The 23,616-nt window shown below is 37.4% G+C and overlaps 1 protein-coding gene across 5 annotated transcripts in view; it reads right to left on the reverse strand.

Moving 5' to 3' along the window:
- Positions 1 to 2,968: 2,968 nt before the first annotated feature.
- Positions 2,969 to 23,616, reverse strand: part of Synd (protein kinase C and casein kinase substrate in neurons protein Synd) — a 162,023-nt gene continuing 141,375 nt past the window's right edge. For 4 of the 5 annotated variants that reach the window (XM_025303706.1, XM_011150590.3, XM_025303705.1 and 1 more), the window contains 6 exons: positions 15,282 to 15,508; positions 12,589 to 12,709; positions 9,399 to 9,509; positions 6,511 to 6,677; positions 6,267 to 6,427; positions 2,969 to 3,201 (listed from right to left, as the gene is read on the reverse strand). In XM_025303706.1, the coding sequence (XP_025159491.1) occupies positions 3,089 to 3,201; positions 6,267 to 6,427; positions 6,511 to 6,677; positions 9,399 to 9,509; positions 12,589 to 12,709; positions 15,282 to 15,508 (900 nt within the window). In that variant the 3' untranslated portion in view covers positions 2,969 to 3,088. The remainder of the gene's footprint in view (positions 3,202 to 6,266; positions 6,428 to 6,510; positions 6,678 to 9,398; positions 9,510 to 12,588; positions 12,710 to 15,281; positions 15,509 to 23,616) is intronic. The other variant, XM_025303707.1, reaches the window with a different exon arrangement.

The following is a 23,616-nucleotide window of genomic DNA, read 5'->3' on the forward strand; positions in this document are numbered from 1 at the left end:
AAAGCAGAGCTGGACACGATCTGCACATTTCGGACGAAATTCAGTAAGTGACGCCTACCGTCCCCCTCGCACCGCTCCGCGCTCAGCGGCCGGGGCGACGATCTCGCTGCACTCAGGCCTGTCGCTGTATAAGAAATCAGCTGGGGCGTCACATTATCATTAAAATTGTTTCCTCGTTTAATAATCACTTAAAAATATATATGTTTATGCGTTATATATGTATGTGTGTATGCATATATATGTGTGTGTGTGTGTGTGTGTGTGTGTGTGTGTGTGTGTGTGTGTATTGAACACGTAACATATATATTTTAAAGTGATTATTAAACGAGGAAACAATTTTAATGATAATGTGACGCCCCAGCTGATTTCTTATACAGCGACAGGCCTGAGTGCAGCGAGATCGTCGCCCCGGCCGCTGAGCGCGGAGCGGTGCGAGGGGGACGGTAGGCGTCACTTACTGAATTTCGTCCGAAATGTGCAGATCGTGTCCAGCTCTGATCTAAAGAACTAGATACATATGTATATCGTATTATATCATTATTTGCATATGTTACACATAAATGTGAATGATTTTAGTTTTTCGGAACTCTTAGACGAACATTTCTCCTTTTATCAGAAGATGAATTAATTTCTTGAAATATACGTGTGACATATTTCTTAGAACATGTATTCGGAAACATTTATTGACAATTTGAGTATCGTGTATTTTGTCACGCTCAAGCATTTCAAGCTCGTGCTAGCAAAAAGAAGAAAAGTGTGTTAGTGCTACAAAAAAATAGCAAGTTTTTAGATTTTTAAAATGCCTTAAACAAGATATGTTAAACTGACGAAGAATTATTTTGTTTTTAGCCTAAAATCTCTATATCACTAGAAATATAATTGTAAAGCTATTTCTGTAATGCTACATGCTTGATATACTTTGCTTTTTTAACATAAACAACAGCGTTATATGTGGTTTAAATACATGAATAATTTACGAATTACTATGTTAAGCAGATTATAATTATACTTTTTGAATTAACATCATCACATAGTTGTTAGCGTAATAAATATATAAAATCCAGATAAAACTTTTTTGTGTAAAATATAGCCAGTTTTCATTTCTAAAGTATTTAGAATATTTTTACACTTTATCTCGGATGATTGGCATGTCAGCATGATGCATATTACACATATGGTATTTAACCTCTTTCTTTTTCATTCTCTTTTTCTCTGCTGATATCTCTTTGATTTTATTCAGAAATGATGGGATATTTTCGTTGCTACTCTTGTACATAAAAAGCAAAGTGTAAAAAATTATATTGTCTAACGTAATACATAGGACGTATATACAGGTAAATCTAAAGGACGTCTTATGTATAAGTATCATTTATTAGACATACACAATAAATTTTATACACAAGCTAGAGTCTACTTAACAACTGTATGGAGTTGTGAACACTTCACAAAAAGTAATTTGGAGGATTAATAAATGTATGATTATAAAAATCAGTCGGATTGAATCGAAAATGTCGCTATGCTCTACGATATTTACATAAATACTGTGTACATAGACACAATGTATTCGTAGTGAATACCTTGTTTTATTTCTCTTCAATGTATATTATAATAATGATGAATCAAGCATCTCAGTGTGTGACTGCAATTAAATAAATTGGAAACATCTTTTGCAAGATGAATCAGGATTTCTTGAAATAAAATCATCAGCTGTGCATTGTTCCTTATATGATGATTCACATGCTCTACAGCTCTGGAATTTTATGTATTGAATTTCAGAGAAATTAATTCCACTTTGACTTGATTTTACACGTTTCATTATAGTTCCATTTGATAGATGTTACACTTATTCAAGTATAATGACTTTAATAAGAGATATTTCCACATATTTCTCTCTCTTCAAATAGTACATAGTTCGAAATATACAAGAATTGTTCTCGATTAAATAAAAACTAAACCTCAATTTTCTCTCAGAAAAACGATTTCCTAATATTATTGGACCTATATAAAAACAAATTATGTACACAACGTACTTTAGATGAAAATATTCTTTCGGTATAACGTAACATTCGTAATTTATATATAATATATATATTTTTTGCCCAAGTATCTCTCTCTCTCTCTCTCTCTTTCTCTCTCTCTCTCTCTCTCTCTCTCTCTCTCTCTCTCTCTCTCTCTCTTGTGGCAAAGCATCAAGTTTGTTTTGTCAAATTACCATCAACTATAAGGTTTCAGTAATAAATAGAACGTCGACTTTTCTTCTGGGTCCCGAATTTCTTTAATTCGTATATTAACTTCACACGCAATTTGAAGTTTTCTCGTGTCGTCCATATGCTCGTACTCTTCGCAACACCTTAACGCCTCAAATTCGTTAAACGACCATAATAACTTCACGTATTGCTATGCTCTTAAACCTATTATGTACAATGACACCATTCAGATAGACATTAGTTGCTTTAATAGTACTTTTCTTTTTAATAACAATAAATTAAATAGAACTCTTGTCGCAGCAGCCAAAACGATTCTTAGTTATAACAATGGTAATGAGTCATAAATCGCGCATGTACAATATTCCAATACTTAAATTCGCTATATGCACGCGACACACGTGTATAATCCATATTTATCCACTGAGACTAACTAGCGCGGGGGGTTTCGTCTAACCTAGCTATCTAAAAACAAATTTCATCTTGAGTGAAAGGGGCGAGGAATCTTTGTGTGGAAAGCTGTACGTTTAAATCATAACTCCGCTAGTTGCCTCCGACGCGGTAAAAGGATCTCGGAACGAAATCGCTTCTCTCATCGTTTACACAACTCAATAAATGCAGATAATTAATTCGCGCCTAGTAGTTAAACTCCGAAACTCGTTTGCCTGGAAGTTAGACTGCGAGTTTTAACTCGTCCTTCATCTAACGTGTCGTTTCCTCGCATACCTAGCGCGACGCAAGACTGACGTTTCAGCGCCTTCGTGGATTTCAACTCGCCACATAAAAGAACGGCGAGAAGAAACGAAACGCGGAAATCTTATTCTCGGCGGAGTTTACACATTAAGTAACTAACGAACTTGTGGATTTGGCTTCGTGTCGTTAATTTATTGCGATACCAGGTCTACGTAATTCGCTGGATAGAGACCCACTCTGCCATCCTTTCTGCCTTTACACCATCCTTGCTCGTCTTCATCTTCTAGCTTCTCGAATACATCTCCTGAAAGAGTGGTGAATATTTAAATATTAAATGTAATTGTAAGCAGTGTCACATAAACTATGTAAATGGTATACACAAAATAAAGCGAAACGAACTGCGTCGCGTCTAGAGAAAACGTGGAATGTAATACAGCTTTGGTAGTTTACGCTTTTTTCCATTTGATTATGTAAAATTGCAAATGTTCTTTGCAGAATGACAGTACGAATGTTAATAAATTGAGAAATATCTCAAGTTATAAGTGAAAAAAGCTTTGTAAATAAACAACCTGTTTGTTTTTTATATAACATGTAATATAATATGTAATATAATTTCTTAATCCATTGATATTTGTACTTTCATTCTATTAAAGTATTTACAATCCTTTTGTACAGATGTCTCATTTTAAATGAGCCAGACGAAAATCTCGAAAAATATGAAAGATACTAAGAAATGCCTCAGACGAAAATTGGTTTCAAAGGGGATATAAAACAACTATATCATTTTACTTACAGATGGCGCCACTTTCGAGATATTCACTGTATTGTAACTTTTGTTAAGGCAGTGTCCTGGTTTAGAAGGTCAAAAAAATCGATTTTTTTTTTCTTAAATCGATAGTTTAACTATTGAAAAATATTTTCCCAAAGTTTTAAGGACCGTTGGGACGTATTACGAAAGTTACAGAGCCGAGAGCAGATAAGTGTTGCGCAGCTAGAAAAACGCTTAGCCGAAGCAGGCCGCTCTCCCTATTTTTTAACTTTTTTTTTATAATGCTTAGCAAAAATTCAAAATGGTTTATATAACAATATTTTAGTTGAAAGGGACGACTGATGGACGTACTTATTAAAAGATTAGCAAACTATTATGGCTTAGCTATAAGAAAAAATGTGAATTCCGTTGTTAGTATGAAAAAAGCAATAATGGCAACATTAGATCATTATTGCTCAACGGATACGAAACCAAGGCATGCAAACTGCCCTGAAGGAGCCGACAGTTGGTGTGAGTGGCGTCAAGCCGAAGCCACAGATCAATTACAATCTTTTAAGCACCCGCCACCAGTTATTCATCTGGATGTTGGAAAACATATCACGCCTATCTATAAGGATCTTTGGACAAGGACGATCTGTTGTCAAGATGTTTGGACGAGCATACACAGAATTTTAACGAGAATTTTAACTCTACTGTGTGGCGCATCGCTCCAAGACACCTTCGGGCGTAATTCGGGCGCTAAAATCGTAGAATTGACTGCTTACATTGCTGCAGGCATTTTTAACGAAAGTTACACAGCTATTTTAACTATGATGAATTTGCTGGAACTCAATATTGGCTAGCAGTGTAAGATTTTCGTTGATCTATACGACGCGCGCCGAATTACACGAGAAGGTCGGCGCCAACGAAGCAGCAGCAAGGAGGCTTGTACAGCATGTACAATGTAGGAAATGCAGGAACAAGATTTTTTGAACAAGTTGAAGGACTCTTGTATGGACCTGGAATATCTGATTAAGATTAGATTGTTGTAAGTAACGAATAATTGATATTGTTTTCTAGCGAAAACTTTAACTCGCGTTTTCTCGAAATATTAGTTTTGTGATTTTACCAAATTGACGAGCAAGATAGCAAAAACACTATTTGACCTATCGACCCAAACCAAAGTTTATTCTCTAGGGTATTAATCATCCTAAATGAACTAAAGAAAACGGTCAAAATTTAATTTAAACAATTTCTTGCATCTTATTGCATAGAGAACGCAAAATTTTTCTTCTAAAATTGTCACTTTTTCGTTTAAGTTCATACATTTGTATGATTTTATGCTTTTTTCTTAGTTTTTTTAGTTCATCGACTATAAAAATACATGTAAATTAAAAATATTTTTGGTTTTTCTGTTTTAGACAAAAATTACGAACTCCATTTGTCCCGCCAATCGGAGCGAGGCGCTTTGATTGTCACGTAACTCCGCCCCATTTTTAAATAATTTGACAAAAAATTTTTTGTATTGTTAAAATGTATATTAATATGTAACTAAACGTTTACAGAAATGGATTATTTCATTCTCTCTGAAAAAATTCTTGAAAATTTTTCACCGATTTTTCGCCTTCTAAACCAGGACACTGCCTTAAGTGGAAACCCAATTTTTTTATTATAACATCTTTTTCTACCAATTAATTTGAACAACTTTTATCTAAAACATTTTTTTATTTGCCTAATATTTATTGAGATATTTAAGGAAAACTTGATAACTTTTCCAATATTTAACTTATATCTCGCTGTTTGTCGGAAGAAAAAGTGATACTAGACTTTTTTATCCTATTTGGTCTCAAGAATATATTGTCACAACAGTGCCCTGACTTTTGTTAATTTGATGATTTTTAAATTTCCAAGTCGATAAGTTAACAAAAGTTTTGGCACTACCGCAACAATATTCTTGAGACCAAATGGAGTAAAAAAGTCTAGTAACACTTTTTCTTCCGACAAATAGCGAGATATCGTAAATTAAATATTGAAAAAGTTACCAAGTTTTCCTCAAATATGTCAAAAAATATTCGACAATATACGATATAAGAAAATGTTTCAATAAGACAAAAATTGTTAAAATTGATAGAAAAAAATGATATAATAAAAAATTGGGATTTCGATTTAAAATTTAAAAAGAAAAATAATGATCAGTAAATATCTTGAAAGTGGCGCTATCTGTAAAATGATATAGTTGTTTTACGTCCCCTTTGAAACCATACAACTCTTATTTGAAACGTTTCTTAGTATCTTTCATAGTATCTTTTTCGAGATTTTTGTCTGGCTCATTTTTCAAAATGGGACTCCCTGTATAACTAAATAGAAAAACAGTACAAATTGGAAAAGCTGTATCATATCGGTATCAACCAGCATTTCGTTGGGTAGAAAAAAAATTGGTTTAATAAAATTTAGATTTAGTTTCGACAGCTTATTTCCTTTGCAGAATCACGACGAGAACTCTGCGAGAGTCACGGCATTTTTTTTTTTTATAGCTGTGTATACATTTTACGATAACATGTCAATTGAGTCAGGTTGACTCCCAGATTTCTCTCAATGCTGAAAGTACGCATTGTACGTACCTTGTTTAAAACTGAGCTCGTCCGCTTCAGCTCCTTCGTAATCGTACAACGCCCGTACGGGGACCCCGGGTTCTCCATTGTCGACCAATGGCTCCCCGCCATCCTCATCCCACTCCTCCTCCTCGAACGGGTTTGACTCTTGCTTGGCGTTAGTGCCATTGCTGCAACAATCGCATATTTCGTACAATCGGCATTTTCGACCAAATGAACAGATTGCTCGTGGACATTGCCAGCGAGTACTTACGTGATCGTTGAGGTCCTGTTGACGCTATCTGTTTCATGATTATTCTTCTCCGAGGGCTGTTTGCTGGAGGTGATTGTATCCGTTTTGCTGTCCCCGTGATTGCCGTCCGCCGATATCACCCGGCCAGCGGACTTCGATTTTGATTTGTTATTCACTGGCGGAAACTCCTATTTGAACAAGCAGGCGTGTTAGACCCAACTTCATTGAAGTTTGCACAGCGTGCACAGCGGCCGGTGCACGGAATATCTCGAAAGAAACGCCATGCGTGCAACCAAATGTTCCGTACTCGACTCGAGTCGCTCGCTGCGATTATCTCGCGCCTTTCGTGAGCATGCCGACGATGTGACGTGCCATCTCGTCAAGTCAAAGCCATCCGGTACTTTGCCGCGCGTATACTCTATCTTCTCAACAAACTTTCGCGCGTCGAACACACGGGAGTCTGCTTCTACTTCAATTTTGATCAGTTCAGCTGTGCGTCCTTGGGCGAGCGCTACGCTTCATCGAGCTACGAGTTGAGTCTCTTTATATATTCTTTATGGAGAAGATAGTTCCCACTTGAAAGGGACCCCTATTGCAATCAATTTGGTCGGTTCGCGCGAAAGGTGCGTATTTACAAAGCACATTGTGACCTGAGGCTGCGCCTTGTGAAACGAATCAGAGTTAATGCGATGTGGATCGTAGCTAAAGTAATCAATTTTGAGTTATAGATGCGTCGTTACCGATGGCAGACGTTTCGAACGAGATGTTCTTATGCGAAGAATGATAATGACATAAAGACAGATCAATATGTGCGTTTTATGATACACCATGCGACCCATACAGCACAAAAGTTGCAGCAATATTGCAACATTGTTGCAACTTTTGTACTGTATAGGGAGGACGTACACAGAACGACCCATAACTATCGCGTTTCCTTTAACGAAAGCTGGTGCTATATAGATTGCCAATGTGGTTATTTCAAATGGAGCATCTTGATCATGCCACGTGTTAAATTGAAGACCACTGAACTCTACAACATGATTCACGCGAGGTGAAGAAATCCGCGACGAAAATCCTAAAAGAAGTTGTGATAGTTCTGAGACTGACTGCGCAGTGTAATTTTTCCATTCACGAAATGAATTTGATTCGATATTAATCCGGTCGTTTGATCTCGCAATGAGGCCTTCATTTGTATATTTTTAAGCACGTGGAACATGCAGATATCGCAGGTGACTCTGACAATCGGTTGCAGGCATATGTGACTTACTGTTAAGCTCTCGATGTGATTCTCTTATTTCTATTTTCTAAATAATATTATAGCGACCATATATATATATATGCACCGTATATACTATGAGCAGTATTATGAGCATCTTAAAAAAAAAGAAAACGAATTTACAAACTTTCGAGGATCGGAGAATTTTTCTATAAAAGATTCTATGAAAGCTTTTCTCAACTGAAAACTAGAGATGATCGTTTTTGTTGAGTTCTGAATGTTTCCGCTTAATCACTTTGATTTTACAATGACGGATTCTTTTATAAATCGCTTATGGCAACAGCAGGTTTTCTTAAATCTAGAATCTGACGTGATACTGAATTCGTTACGAAAAAGACACGTCGAAACTAGGTTTGCAATTTGGAAATTAAAAAATTCGTATAAACGCTAAAAAAGAAAAAGAAGGAAAACCTGGAAATGTATCTCGTAAAAATATATTTTTTGAAGAATATACAAGGTGTCCGGGATCCTTTGGAAATGAAAAATTGTGAAGATTAATTAGATCAAATAAAGAAGAAAGGTCAAGTGCTACTATTTTGAAAAAGATACAATAGTTATCAAATTATTAATGATTGAAAATAACATCTAGAGGCTTTTTTAACTGATAACTTGAAAATTTGTGTATTTATTTGCAAGATGGTAAAGGACTTTTTTGTTCAGAATGACCCACTCTAAAATTATATGACGGCTATTGTGCCTAGCGACAGGTCCAAGATTCAAGATTCAAAGTTCAATATATTCGTATCTATCGCTAGACACAATAGCCGTCATATAATTGTAGATCAGGTCATTCTGAACAAAGAGTTCTTTTACCATTTTGCAAATTTTCAAGTTATCGATTAAAAGAGCCTGATCATTTTCAACTCTGACCTAATAACTATTACAATTTTTGCAAAATGGTACAGAACTTTTCTTCTCAGTTTGACCCGATTAATCTTCATAATTTTTCGTTTCCAAGAGATCTCGGATACCCTGTATAAGTAGATAATAGGAATAGGATTTCATAATCTGGACATTTTGGCGGTAAGAGATATGGACATCCGCTGGCAAGTTCAATATCGGCGAATAAAGTCCGATCAAGGTCCAGAGACCACGAGAATCGGCTTGAGAAATATCCTGCTCTCGTCGGCGCGATCCTCTATGACGTGTCTGCCGCTACGACGGTTCTCCGGTTTTTGTTGCGCCTCTCCGGTTTGTAAATTCGTTCCTCTACCTGACCAAGCCTATACAGTCCGTGTTCACCTCAGGCGCAGATCCGTGGTTATGTGCGAGTACAAGCGCGCGCAGCGGATTACGGTTAATTCGGTTAGGGCAGCTAGCGAGCTAGAAGGCTGAGAAAGGAAACCCATCCTGGATGACCTCGCGCGCCCAGCGTGTGTCTTGAGCGACCGCGGCTGGGGACGTCCGTTAAGAGCGGTCGCGTGCTTAGCCGATCGCAATCGGCCGGTCACCGATGCTCGATCGGGACGGGCTCGTCGACATTGAGGACGATGTACAAAGTAACAGGCAGAGAGACGTGTAGAGGGTAGTAGGTTTTGGGTGCGCGGGGTTCAACATTCAAAGTGACTGTAACTGTGTCTGTGTCTGTGTCTGTGTCTCTGTACGGCGTCGTGTAAACGTAACAGAACTTTACATGCAGATCCTCGCCGACCGGGCGTTGATTGATGAGAGTGATGGAGCCTGCCGGGAGCGCCTCCTTCGACTTCGAGCCCTTCGTGATCTCGCGGAACTCCTCTGTGTAGTCCTGCATAATAGCATAATGTCCCAAAACAATCACATGCATGCATTCCGGAGTTGTGGGCTTTCTCCCTCTCTCTCTTTCTCTCTCTTTCTCTCCCTCTCTCTCGCTCTCTCTCTCTCTCTCTCCCTCTCTCTCTCTCACTCGCACTCTCTCTCTCTCTCTCTCTCTCTCTCTCTCTCTCTCTCTCTCTCTCTCTCTCTCTCTCTCTCTCTCTCTTTCACCGTCTCTCTTTTCTCTCGTTCTACATTCTTTGTACGTTTTAAGCGTTATTATCGCTGACGGTGGGGACTGGGCGTTACTCTCGCAACGAATTTAACCCTCGGGTAGTGCGCGTTTGCGGGGGCCGAGGGGCAAGATATAGGCTAAAAGGCACATGTAACGATGTCGTTTGAATGGACGACAAATTCGATCGCACGTGTAGCAGCGAGACACAGGTAGCTATTCGACGCAAAGCGTCGGATGTAAGTTAGTTAAACGACGAACAATTGTCGATAACAAAAGAATGAAAAAAAGTATAATCGGCAACACTGATGCCCGTAACCCGTAATCAGTACAAGCAGACGATGAAAGAACTCGCGCTATGTACAACGATCGTCTTTTCAACTGATAACTTTATCGGACGTTTGAGGCTTCCGGTGGTGCGGAGAAACATTCGGTCTGACTTCCGGATTGGCGCCATTGATAATCTCAATCGATATAGAGTCTTGCCCGAGAAACTCGAATCCGTAAGATATCGCGTGCTCGAAAGATACAATCTTGATTACGGGTTGAAAAATAAAAAAAGGGAAAGGAGACAAAAAGGAGAAAATTCGAAAAGAACGAAATTTTGTAAGCGAGGTACAGTATTGGACAGAATAAAATATGTACCACGAATATTTTTACGTTTGCGTGAATAATTCAACAATCTTGACAGATAGAAGAGAAATATATTCGGACAGAAAGAACATTTCATAGTTTACTTTTAAGTTTTACGTGAAAAAATTCCAAAATCATTAGAAATTCTTCAGTAGTCAAGTTGGTTACATTTATTATCATATTTGCCTTAGACAAAATAAAGTACACATTAAGGCGTTTATTTAATTTCATTAGTAAGAATATGTAGACTATCTCTCGATGTTGTTGGAAATAAATAGAATTGTATAAATAATGTACTGATAATTATCCTGTTAGTTATTTATGCCATTAGAAAGAGTGTATCGATTTTTCATCAATAACTATAAAAACTAAACAAATTCCTGTATAAATTCGAAACTTGATAGTTAAAGACAGAAGGAACTCTCTAATAGGAAAATTAGTCGAAAGTACAACATAAGTGAAGCTGCAGTCAGGATGATCTGGAAAAAATTTCTGGAGTTCGGCATAGTAACGAATAAGACCGGTCGCAAATGGAAGAGGAAGACAAATTCAGTCCAGGATCGCAGAATCATTCAAGAAAAATCTAACTGTTACCAGTCATGTGATTCTGAAAAACGTTCCATTTAACATTTCTGAACAAACTGTACGCAGGAAACCCTCGGAAGCTGGGCTGAAGAACAGTTTTGCACTGTGTCACTTTTTGATCCGAAAGGCCAAGAAGATCAAACATTTAAAATTCGCCAGAAAATATACTGATACCAGAAGATATACTGAAAATATACTGATAAGCCACTAGACTTCTGAAATAAAGTGATTTGGAGTGACGAAAGTAAGTTTGACCTCTTCGATCATAAACAACGACTGCGAGTTTGACCACAGCCTGGCAAAAAATTTTTGGGTAAAAATATCCACAAGACACTCAAGCATGGAGGAAGCAATATTGTAGTATTTTATATAGTCAGGTTTGGGAAATCTGGTCAAGGTCAATGGCATTATGGCAACAAATATATACACTGACATCCTCAACGAAAATTTGGAAGTTTCTTTTAAAGATTGGTCTGAAAGATGACTTTATCTTCGAACAAACTAATGATTCAAATCATACCGCTCGTAAAACTACTGCCTTTTTCCGTGATTTGAGAATAAAACTGCTGGATTGGCCAGCGCAATCACCATATTTAAACCTAATTGAAGACCCATGGTCCATTTTAGGCCAGAAGGTTGACAAGAGCGACATAACGAACAAAATCAAGTTGTTTGAAGAACCTTGGAAGAAGCGCAGGAAAACATCGACGAGCAATACATTTGAAATCTTGTCAAGAGTAAGTCTCGACGTTTGCAAACGATCATACAAGCAAAAGGCGGCGATACCAAATACTAGTTTTGAATTTTACCTTTAATTTGCTCCTAGTTATTACCTGCGTATTTTATTTTGTCCAAAGTAAATATGATAAATGTAACGAATTTGACTGAAGGATTTTTAATGTTTTTGAATTTTTTTCACTTGAAACTTGAAAATAGATTAAGAAATTTCTTTTTGTCCGAATATATTTCTTATTTATCTATCAAGACTGCCAAGTTATTCACGCAAACGTGAAAATGTTGGAGGTGCATACTTATTTTGTCCAGTATCTCCTCAGAGAGGCGATTATACAGAAGCGTTGTTTGATATATAACACAATAATTACAGTTTGGGGCGAACATGAGGGTTAAAGACGCTGATTAAGAGCACGCCCGTTCTCTTCTGCCCGAGAGTGTTGAGTTCTACTCGTTACTTGAGCGCGAACATACGCGAAGATACGTACAATTTCCTCGCGTCGTCGTTCATTCTCGTGCACAACCGGTGCAACATCCCGCTCGTTAACGTAGGCGATAACTACTCTTTCAAGCTTCGTTTACTTTTTACCGAGATACCGATATGCTTTAGTCTGCATATTCCGAGAAACCGCGACGAATGTCAATGTTTCGTTCCTTCTCTCGGGCCGAGCGCCAGGAATAAAAGAAGAGAAGTACACCGAAGCGCACATAACGACCAACGAGTAACGAGTAAGTGAAATTGTAAAAAGGGGGAAGTTGTAAAAAAGGGGGGGGAGCTATAGAGTAATATTCAGTCCACGCTACAGCTATACGTTGTCTAACAACAGATCTTCAACCACGAGCAGGGCTGTTACATGCGACAGTAGAGCTTTCGTTAGTGCACGGTGACGACGAGCGTCCGGCGACTCACCTCGAACTGCGGCCAATTCATAGCCATGTTCACGCCGTGATTATTCGACCACCACTTGAGGTCCTTCTCATGGTCGGCGTTGTTTATCGTATGATAGAATTCTTCGTATATCTGCGGCAGCCTGGAAAATCGCGATACAGCGTCAGCGGTGATATAATAACAACGATAACAATATCTGTAACGCACACGACGGCACACTGCATTGAAACCCCGGCTTGATTTAACTCGAACGATCGCTGAAAATCCCAACTTTGCGTTCATTCGTCCCATGACTGTGGCAAGCTAAATTTCGCAAAAGTGCTTAAGCTGGCAAAATACGGACCAAAAATTAATCAATGACATTAAAATGTTGTGTTTAGAGGTTTTTGAGCTCACTGTTTAGGAATATGAAGGCAAAATCTCTTAAATGCTCAAGATGGTAGTCTCAATATGGCAACTAAAATTATACTTTTATTAGGAATGTGATTTAGTTTTGAGGATTTTACAAGAGATAGCACTAATGTCAGTTTTGTCGAAGATATTCTAATCACAGTTATTTTTTCTTAATGCTTTAATATTAATCCATGATATTTAGACACTTACTAACAATGGATGCAATAAAAATCGTGTTAATACCATCTTAAAAATGGAGCTTCCTAAAGCATTTCCTAAAGCATTTTCGACACGCGTTACTTTTGTTTCTTAATCGGAAGAAAACGGCGACTGAAGGTTATAGAATTCTGATAGAAACTTATGGTGATGTTGCTCCATTAATTAAAACGTGTGAATATTGGTTCAGATTTAAAAGTGGTCATTCTAATATTAACGACAAAGGTCGGGACAACTAAAAAAGCTTGAAAATGTAGATTTGCAAACATTATTGGACGAAAATCCAGCACAATCCACCTCAGAACTTGCCGAAGCATTAAGTGTTGATCGTACAACAGTTTACTAAACGTTTACATGATATGAGAAAGATTCACAAAGATGGAAAATGTGTTTCACATGAATTATCGGAAAATGCTATTGCGAACCGATTGAACATTTGCATTTCATTGATCGTTAGACAAAAAGTAAAGAGTTTTTTGTATCGAATTGTTACTGGGAATGAAAAATAAATCTATTTTGATAATCCGAAACGAAAAAAATCATGGGTTGATCCAGGCCAACCAGTAACATCCACTTTGAGGCGTGATATTCACGGTTCAAAGGTATTGCTGTGTATTTGATAGAATCAAGAAAGCGTCGCGTACTATGAACTGTTAAATCCGACTGAAACTGTCACCGCTGATCGTTATCGACAATAATTATACAAATTGAAGCGAGCATTGGACCAAAAACGATCACCAATTGCGAGTAAACAACGTAAAGTGATCCTTTTTCATGACAATGCTTGACCTCATGTTGCATTATCAGTGAAGCAAATGCTATTAGAGCTGGAATGGAAAGTCTTACCGCACCCTACGTATTCTCCAGACATTCTCCATTCGATTAGCACTTGTTCCGGTCGGTGCAACATGTTCTAGAGCATGGCTTCCCAACCGGGGGTGCTCACACCCGTTGGGAGTGCGAAAAAACATTCTTGGGGGTGCGAGGAAAAGTGATTGTAATTAATAATGATTAAGATGAATTCTAGAATAGCCCGGCATTTTTACCATCAAATTAAAAAAAAAGTTATTAAAATTATATATTTTTTACGCATCTGTACATGTATATTCATTATGTACCATTATGCGAAGCTTGATACCATGGATAATAATTTTATAATATTAAAATGATAGTTAATTTCTATAAAACAATACTAATGTAATAATAAATGTAATAAATGAAATAATGTAATAATAAATTATTATAAATTAAGTTCTTACTTTAAAACCCTAACAACTAATTTTTACCATAAAATATACGAATAACATTTTTTTGTAGGGGGTGCGAGGGTCCATTAATAAATTTTTAGGGATGCGAAATACAAGAAAGATTGGAAAACTCTGTTCTACAGAATACATACTTTCATAACTTTGAAAAAGTGTGGAAATTTGTTGGAAATTGGATCAACTCCAAAGAAAAATCTTTTTATCGTCGCAGAATCCATCTGTTGTCAGAAAGATTGAAAAAAGTTGCAGAGACGAAGGAAAATATTTTGATCAAGGTATTCGTTCATTATCTTGTTTAAGTAAATCGGTTTTTAAGAAAATAAAACCGCAAAATTAAATCATACTCCTAATATTTCGTCAAAATAAAACTGGACATCTGTTATGGAAAAAAAAAGAAAAAAATTAAATAGTGTGAAGACGCAGAAAATTTTTATCTGAAATCTATAAAGTAAAACAAAATAAAACGAAATAACGAATAACTATAATTTATAATGATAAGTTATATAATGTGTGAATAACACTTTACTTCGGTCATTCATGTTGGTTAAAGACTCGCTATTTTATATTTTTAGCTTGAAAGTTCACCATCGAAAAGAGCATTCTCAACAGCCCCGAAATACAACATTTCAAAGTTTCCGCGAAACTTACATTTTTCAATTTTAGGTCGGACACGCAGTATCGCGTTTGCGCCATAGTCAAGGCATTAAATGACCGCGGCCGATATTGAATGATACAATGAACAATCGCTTGATTATTCGTGGAACAGGAGATACCCTGAAAACCTACAGTCGCATGCTGCGCGACGCGGACAGTCACGCGCGGTAATGGAGAAGAACTTACACCGGATCCTGCGAGATGTTCAGACACTTGTGGATCCCGAACAGGACGTCTTTGAAGAACTGAAGCCGTTGCGCCTCCATCTCCTGACACTTCTCAAACACTTGCGTCATGTCCTCCATGTACTTCGGATTGTACTGATTGATCTCCTGAAGCGCCGCCTCGTACTTCTCTTTCGCCTTTTGCACCTCCTCCTTCGTTTTCTGCACCCTGTCCTGCATCTTCTTCACCTGTCGAAAGAGACGAGAGAATACTTAGCAACTCCGTCTAGGACGTACTCCTTCGACGCGCTGGCTCGAAGGTAAAGACTTTGGTACTGCGAAACGCGGTCCGGAAGTGGCGGGTTCGCCGTTTCGTTAATTAATCAACGAGGCGGAACAGAAATCTCGTGATGGTAAACATTCACGAGAGCGTCTTGGTGATCTGGATAAAATAATACAAAATGCCGGCGTCTTGTTTTCGTGTAATTTCACCCGTCGCGTCCGTAATTTATCGTCTTGGCATTGCTTCACGGAACACTTGGAATCTGCGGGTGCGAATGAAAGCGAATGCAATCGACGCCAATTCTTTACCCCGAAGAACGAGCCCGTCGTCGAAAAGCTTAAGGAGGATGCTTTTTGCGGTGGACCAAGCGTGGATACCACATCGAAAAGAGGGGGGATCAGGGGAGCAAGTAAACGACGGTTTTTGTACGTCGGAGAATATGTGCGAAGAAGTAAATAATCTAGCTATACCTACTATGCTAAAGTACACGTTGTCAAGGCTACATGTTGACTACTTATGCATATTTATCTGCTCGTGCAGCTACCATCTAAATTGCTCAGAGCGAAACGTCGCTCGAAATCTCTTTGGCTCCGCATGAGCGAGTTTCGATCGATCAGAGAGTGAGATGAGATTCGTTCCTACGGTGGCGACAAATTTACCCTTCGACTGCGAGTGAAGATATTCACTCGATTCGGAGCGAGGAATTCATTCTGCAGAGTGAGCGGAAAATTTATACCCGGATGTTCACTCTTTCATTTCGTCGAATGAAACTTCACTCGAATTCGAGCTACTCGAACGTCACTCTGCTTCTTCAGCGAATTTCACTCCGAGAAATCAAGAGAGTACACGCAGAAAACTATTCGATTGACATAATCAAAATTCTGTTGCGACAATACCGAAAGCTTCCGCTCCTCAGGAATCAACTGGAAATTTAGTTGCAAGAGACATTCCGTTAGAAAGTTTCTGTTGTCTCAGAAATGTATTCGGTCACCCGAAGCAAATATTAATCTTGTCAAGGTTACAAGTTTCATTCTTCATACGGGTAAACAGAGCGTCCTTGCGTACGTAAGTGGAAGGGGAAAACACTTGCGCGGTCGGGTTGAAAATCGCAACGTCATTCAGCTTCCTCAAACGAATCTCTTCGGTCGCGCGGTGACTGAGATTTCTCATTACATATATGATATAGTTCCAACGCCTTCTGTCAGAGTAGTCGAATATTCCGCTGCGATAACTACAGGGAGTGCAAAAAGTAATTGTACAGGGGAAATTTCTTTGAGAAAGCTCTTATCTTTAGAAAACGAACTTTAACCCTTTGAAGCATACATTTTTCTGTTGATCCGTTATTTATGAAATTTGGTATACAATGGTTTTTTGGATCGCTGATCCGAGATCAGAAAAAATGGGTTTTTTTGCTCTTTGTTTATTTATAAAACTTTTGCAATAAATAACAAGTCTTCCTAAACTATTTTTTTATATTTTTCTATTCTTAAGATACCAGTAAAATGCAAAAAACCGATCTAAATGCGTTAATTAGATAATAAACGGCCAAAAAGTAAAGAAGTTTAGTAACGTGGGTTACCACCATGCATTAAAGGATTAATTAACAATATATTAATAGTGAATGTAATATATACTATATTGCGCAATATTCTTATAACAAAAAGGATAATAAAATTATTCTAACAAAAAGAAGAGAAGCAAATATTATTGTAACAAAAAGAATGTGATTATTGAAATATACCGTCCAGATAATCTACAAAAACAAAAACCTATATTAATTCAATGCGTGGAAAAAGATATTCGTATCCTTCTTTTTTAATTCAAACAACTTATTAATATTTTGTAAGATACCCGTTAGCACTAATTATACCTCGTAATCTTCAGTTCATCGATTGCACTAATTTTTGCGTGACAGTTGATGGGACAGAGTTTCATTCTTCCTGGAGAACTGTTCTTAACTTTTTTTTTATTAGAAATCTGTCTTTTCTCAATAGCATCTCCAAACATTTTCCATAAATGTTCATTAACATTGAGCTCCAGTGATTGAGGAGGATAAAGTCTAGTAGTTAATTCTTTTCGATTTTCGACAATTTTAAATCTTTATTTAAAAATCAATAGGACAAGATTAATCAATTAAATATTCTCCGTTGTTATCGATGACCTTACGTTATTTATTGGGTAACTGCCGAATACCATCATGGTGGAAACTTGCTGGCTTTGAGATTATAAAGTCATTGATGAAATCTCGTCCGTCGTCAACTGTATATCGGAAAATGTATATCACTGTATCGGAAAATGTATATCAGACAGTGCATGGTTGCATCCATAGACGTATAATAACTAGACCGCACATTCGGCCGAAAAGTCGTCAAATATTAGAAAAAGAGAGCATGCTTTGGGGTACCATTCTATCTTCGTCTGATAATGTTTGGAGTGGGGATTATGTATATCGTTCCGCTTCCTTCTACCATCCTTTTTCGTTCCTCACCAAAAACTTCTTTACCCTACCACGCGTCTTTAGAAAAAGACAGAATGGTACTCGTACAGCAACCATCTCTTTCTTATTTCTGACGCGTTCTAACAAAGGGAGACGTTGAGACCGCGCGGTCTAGATATTATATGTCTATGGTTGCATTGACCGAAACAAATGAAAATCTGATGAAACCAACAAGTCTGAAGAATACGCCGCGTGTGGAAAAATTTCCCAGCCCAAGTATAAGATCGTTTCTTTTGTGGCTTCTGCTGTATGCGATTTAGCATTATCGCGCAGCAGAATGACTTTATGGCTGCCTTGTCCAGTAACTGACCTGTTTTTCTCAATTGCCTTGCTCAAACGTATCAATTGCTCTTGGCAAATTCTGCTTTAACCCTTTGAGGCATAGTGGTAAGTATACTTACCACCTATTTATTCTCACATTTTCGTGAAATATTTCATATTTGAGAAATTCTTGTCGGGTTTTCTGCGTTTTTTAGCTTCTTATATGGGAACATACATGAAAGGTTGAAAAGTGTTTTGCATAAGTTAGCCATTTATTATAAATAAACAAAGTGTGAAAAATACACATTTTTACAAAAAAAAATCATTTCCCACGAGCTATGAATGAATTTTTTGCTCAAAATCAAGATTTGGGAGTTTTTTGGGTCGCTTATTACGAATCTGAGGTCCAAATTCCAAAATTAATTTTCTAAGATGGCGAATCATAGAATTTTTATTAAATTAGCTAAAATTATATTCTGGTTAGTTTTTGAGGTCGCTGATTACGAATCTGAGGTCCACATTCTAAAACTCATTTTCCAAGATGGCGGATTCCAGATGGCGGATCATAGAATGTACATAAAATTAGCTAAAATTGTATTCTGGTTAGTTTTTGAGCTTGCTGATTACGAATCTGAGGTCTAAATTCTAAAATTTATTTTCCAAGATGGCGGACCATAAAATTTTTATATGATTAGCTGAAATTGTACTTTGGTTAGCTTTCAAGGTCGCTGATTACGAATCCGAGGTCCAAAACTCATTGTCACCAAAATTATCGCGATTTTTCATATTTGTGGCCGCCATCCTGAATTTTGAACATCAGATAACGGATTCGTAATTAGCGACTCCAAAAACCCCACAATACCCATTGTCATCGAAATTATCGCGATTTTTCATCTTTGCGTCCGCCATCTTGGATCCGCCATCTTGACTTTCAAAATCTGATAACGGATTCGTCATCAGCGACTTCAGAAACCCCCATATATAAATTTTCATGTGATTCGGATTTTCTGAAAAATACGTGCCTCAAAGGATTAATAGTTTTACCCGGTTCCAAGAACTCATAGTACAGCACACCCTTCTGGTTCCATCATATACAGCGAAGAACTTTCTTTCCGAAACGTTTGGATTTTGCTGTCGACGTTGTCGGTTGACCAAGGTCTACTCATGATTTTTGCGTTTAGGATTTTCATACATAATCTATTTCTCGTCACCAATTACGATTTTGTGCAAAAAATCTTTCTTTTTGTTATCTAGCGAGAAAAGTAACACATATGGTCAATCAGCGATTTTTGTTGTCAACGGTTAACTCGCGTGGAACCCACTTCCCTTCTTTCTGTATCTTTCCCACACGGTGTAAACAATCGCAAGTAACTTGCTGACTTACTCCCAGCTTTTCCGCAAGTTCTTGTGTTTGTGCTGTATCCTCGTTCAATCGATTTTGCAACTCCCCCATCTTCAAATTTTTTTGACTGACCGGGGCGTTGTTAGTCGTGAATCACCACTTCGAAATGTTCAGCACAAATCATTTTGGCTGCTTCAGAAGCGTTTTTGTTTAAATGAAATGCGAAATGCATCGCGTATCGAAATTGCTTTTTGTTGATAATTGTGAACACTACTGATTATTTGAGGTTATGTGTATCAAACGCCTCAAAATCATATGTCATTTCGAAAAGTTAAATGTCAACTCTTTAAAACCAAGCAAAAGAGCGGGAGAATATTTCAATTTCAAATTCTGCTCTGAACTTGTGTAAATTTCATCGGAAAGAATTAAATGCTAAACCTAATAGATTTAATTATTTAGGAACATTACATATTAGGTTGTTGCTGATGAAATCTGAATTTTGAATTTTTATTCACGACACACTTTATATACATCTTGTCAAGCGAATTAGTCTCCAACCATCTCAATACACTTCCCTTAACGTAAAATATAAGCGCATCAATGCTTTTCACGTCACTTTCTGTTGTGAAAAGACTTTCTGTTCTGTTGTTGAATATTTCAACGACATAAACAATATGATAAAAGTAAGGTTATGCATGCGAATTCACGCGTGTAAGGCATATACTTTTCATATATCACACATCCAACGACTACTGCATGACAAAGGCTGAAGAACTCAGCCGGGGAATTTGAAATGTGAAAAAGGACCATTTCATCTGCAACAACCTAAATAAAAGCCATTGTTTCTTTTCTAAAAATAAGAAAGAACTTCTTCGAAGAAATCTCTCCTATACGAATACTTTTTGCACTCACTGTACATTTTCAAGATGGAAGATTTTAGTCCCCTCGATCGAAAGCAGTTGATGCAGACGGTTCTTCGGTTTTAGCAAAACAAAATTTTCTGCTTTCTGCAACCGAATCTAATGTAACAGAAAATTTCTAGTTGTCGCTACAGAATATTTTTCTGCGCGTACGCGATAAATAAGTGTATTAAATAGCAATCATTAACAACCATATAGTTTGCATCCCCAAGATACGCATCCTTTCGAATAAATACCGAGTGATATTTGATTATTCACGGAAAATTTAAGAGGACCGTCGCGCATCTTGCCAGAACGGTAGTTAGAATTGAATTAGACGTCACAAACGAGCGCCCAATAGAAAATAAATTTTCAGAATTTGTCGGAGCATCTCTCGGATCAGCGTGCAGGTATAATACATATATACATCGGAGCCCTTTAATGAGATCCCCACGATTTTCACGGGAGTTAAAATTTCCCATGGTAGTAAATTTCACTGCTTTGCATAATTGCATAATTACGGCGTTTACTTTCCGGCCGCGTGAAACCGCATCGCGGTGATCACACGTAAGGTTGAGGTCGTTCGAAGTAAAATTTATGTCGTTACTGGATCTTACAAAAAGGAACGCCGGACGTCTACTCGGCTATTATGTGCCATGAGCGAACGCTCTAAGGATTTAACTGAAAGAGGTTTACCTCTATCGACTCATGAATTAAACATATTCCCTGTACGTGCGCCGCATTTCTCATGTTTATACCGGCTTTGAGTTAACTAAATTACGATAATATATGTCGCAGTGTGTGTTCTTGCAATTACGAAAAATGCTCAATCAATCGGTGATGCAAATTATATCGGTTGTTCCACACGTAAGCGGAAATAATCAAGACGTGAAAAATTGAATATAAAATACCACGAGTCACTTCCCACTATTTTTGCTCTAAAATGTAGATCCACTCGCGCCCCGTATAGTAAGACAACATGCCGGTGATATAAACTCGACAAGAAATCAGAATCAGGATTATCGTCACGGCGCCGAGTATGCAAATTTAAATGATTGCTATGCGTGTAATGTTAATTATTATTATGCTACGTTTCAATAAATGTAATGCATGGAGTTCGCAATAAAAAAATTTTCCTACGTGTTAATTCCCTAATTACTTTATAACCCGAATATTTCTTTATCAATAATATACAGAATGTCCTATTTTAAATGAGCCAGGCAAAATTGTCGAAAAATATGAAAGATATTAACAAAACGTTTTAAACAAAAGTTATACAGGGTGAGTCAAAAAGATGGATACCCTTGAATATCTTAGAGGAGTTACGTTTTTGAAAGAAATGTTATGAACAAAAGTTGTAAGATTTCAAGAGGTCTATCTATTAGCCTTATTAATTTATCTATTTATCTATCTATTAGCCTTATTAATTTGACTTTGAGTGGCAGCAGGCACCAGCTGCAAGGTCAAGATCAATTTAATTTTTGTAAATGGAAACCCCCATTTTTTTCTACCAATTAATTTGAACAACTTTTGTCTGTAACATGTTTTTAATTGTCTAATATTTTTTGAGATACTTAAGGGAAATTTGGTAACTTTTCAAATGTTTAACTTACGATACCTTGTTAATTATTTGTCGGAAAAAAATAGTATTAGACTCTTTTACTCCATTTAATCTCAAGAATACATTGTTACTTAACAGAATACATTGTTGTTAACAGCGCCCTGACTTTTCTTAATTTGATGGTTTTGAAATTTCCAAGTCGATATGTTAACAAAAGTTAGGGCGTTATTGTAACGATATATATTGTTGAGACCAAAGAGTTAAAAAGTCTGATGCTATTTCCTTTCTTCCGACAAATAATTAATGAGCTATCGTAAGTTGAATATTGCAAAAGTTACTGAGTTTTCCTTAAATATCTTAAAAAATATTTAGCAGATGAAAAAATGTTTTAGAAAAAATGTTTTAACAAAAGTTGTTAAAATTAATTTCTATTTGAAAAAAGTAATGATCAGTGAATATCTCGAAAGTGGCGTCATCTGTAAACAAAATAATATATTTGTTTCATGCCCCTTTGAAACCATACAACTTTGGTCTAAAACGTTTCCTGGTATCTTTCATATTTTTCGATTCATGTTTTCGTTCATTTTTTATTTTTGCCTGGCTCGTTAAAAATGGAACACCCTGTATATCCAAGATAATTATTAGCGAACTACAAGGGGAGAAAGAGATGCTACATTCTCAAAATAATAAAAAAAGAAAGAAAAAAAATGGATCGATATCAGAAGACACGCGCGAGGGAAGCAGGCGAGTTCCACAAAGGCACTTGTTGGCCGCGTTTTGTTTCGTTTTTCTCCTTCTCTTTGCTTTGCTTCTCGTGCGTTCTGATCTCGATCCATTCGAACGATCGACTCGAGCGAATACTTCCCGCACGGTGAAAACGAGAAGGCTCGAGAGAGAGCCGGGGTTTCGCTTACCAGCAGAGCCTTCTGCAATAAGAGAAAAGAAACGAGACACATAAGTCGAGAAACATGCAGCATGCAACGTCATAATACATACAAACTGAACGTCGCCTATTTTATTATTCCTAAGGATTTTTGGTACTCTGAGGCTCCATGCACCACATCCACATTCTGTCATCTAGAAACGTCGTTACAGCCGTCTTTCAGAGATCTCTACCGCCGATATCCGGCATGGATTGGTGGTGTAATAGTCTCGACTACGGTGCGCTCTCATAAATTATTGCTCGCTAACATTCCGCTATTTTTAGAAATTAAAAGGAAATTACGAAACGCGCGGAATTCGCGAGTTTCTCCCTCCCCTCTACCTCTCCCCGTACGCGTTTCTTACGTTCAAATCAATCTCTCAGCGGTATCGCGGTATCTCTACCGGTATTTCGAGCGATAGCAACGAGCGACGATAAAACTTGGAACGGAAAATTGCAATACGGTTTTTCCCCATCGCGTTACAGCTTCGCCTTGCGTCATTCGTGTAATTACTACTGTACAAGAAGCGCAATGAAATATTTATGTCGGTCTACACAGAGCGACCAGCGCAAGATGTCATTTCCTGAATAG

The sequence above is a fragment of the Harpegnathos saltator genome, unplaced genomic scaffold (genome assembly GCF_003227715.2).
Source record: "Harpegnathos saltator strain DR-91 unplaced genomic scaffold, Hsal_v8.6 scaffold562, whole genome shotgun sequence".
Classification (NCBI taxonomy): Eukaryota; Metazoa; Arthropoda; class Insecta; order Hymenoptera; family Formicidae; genus Harpegnathos; species Harpegnathos saltator.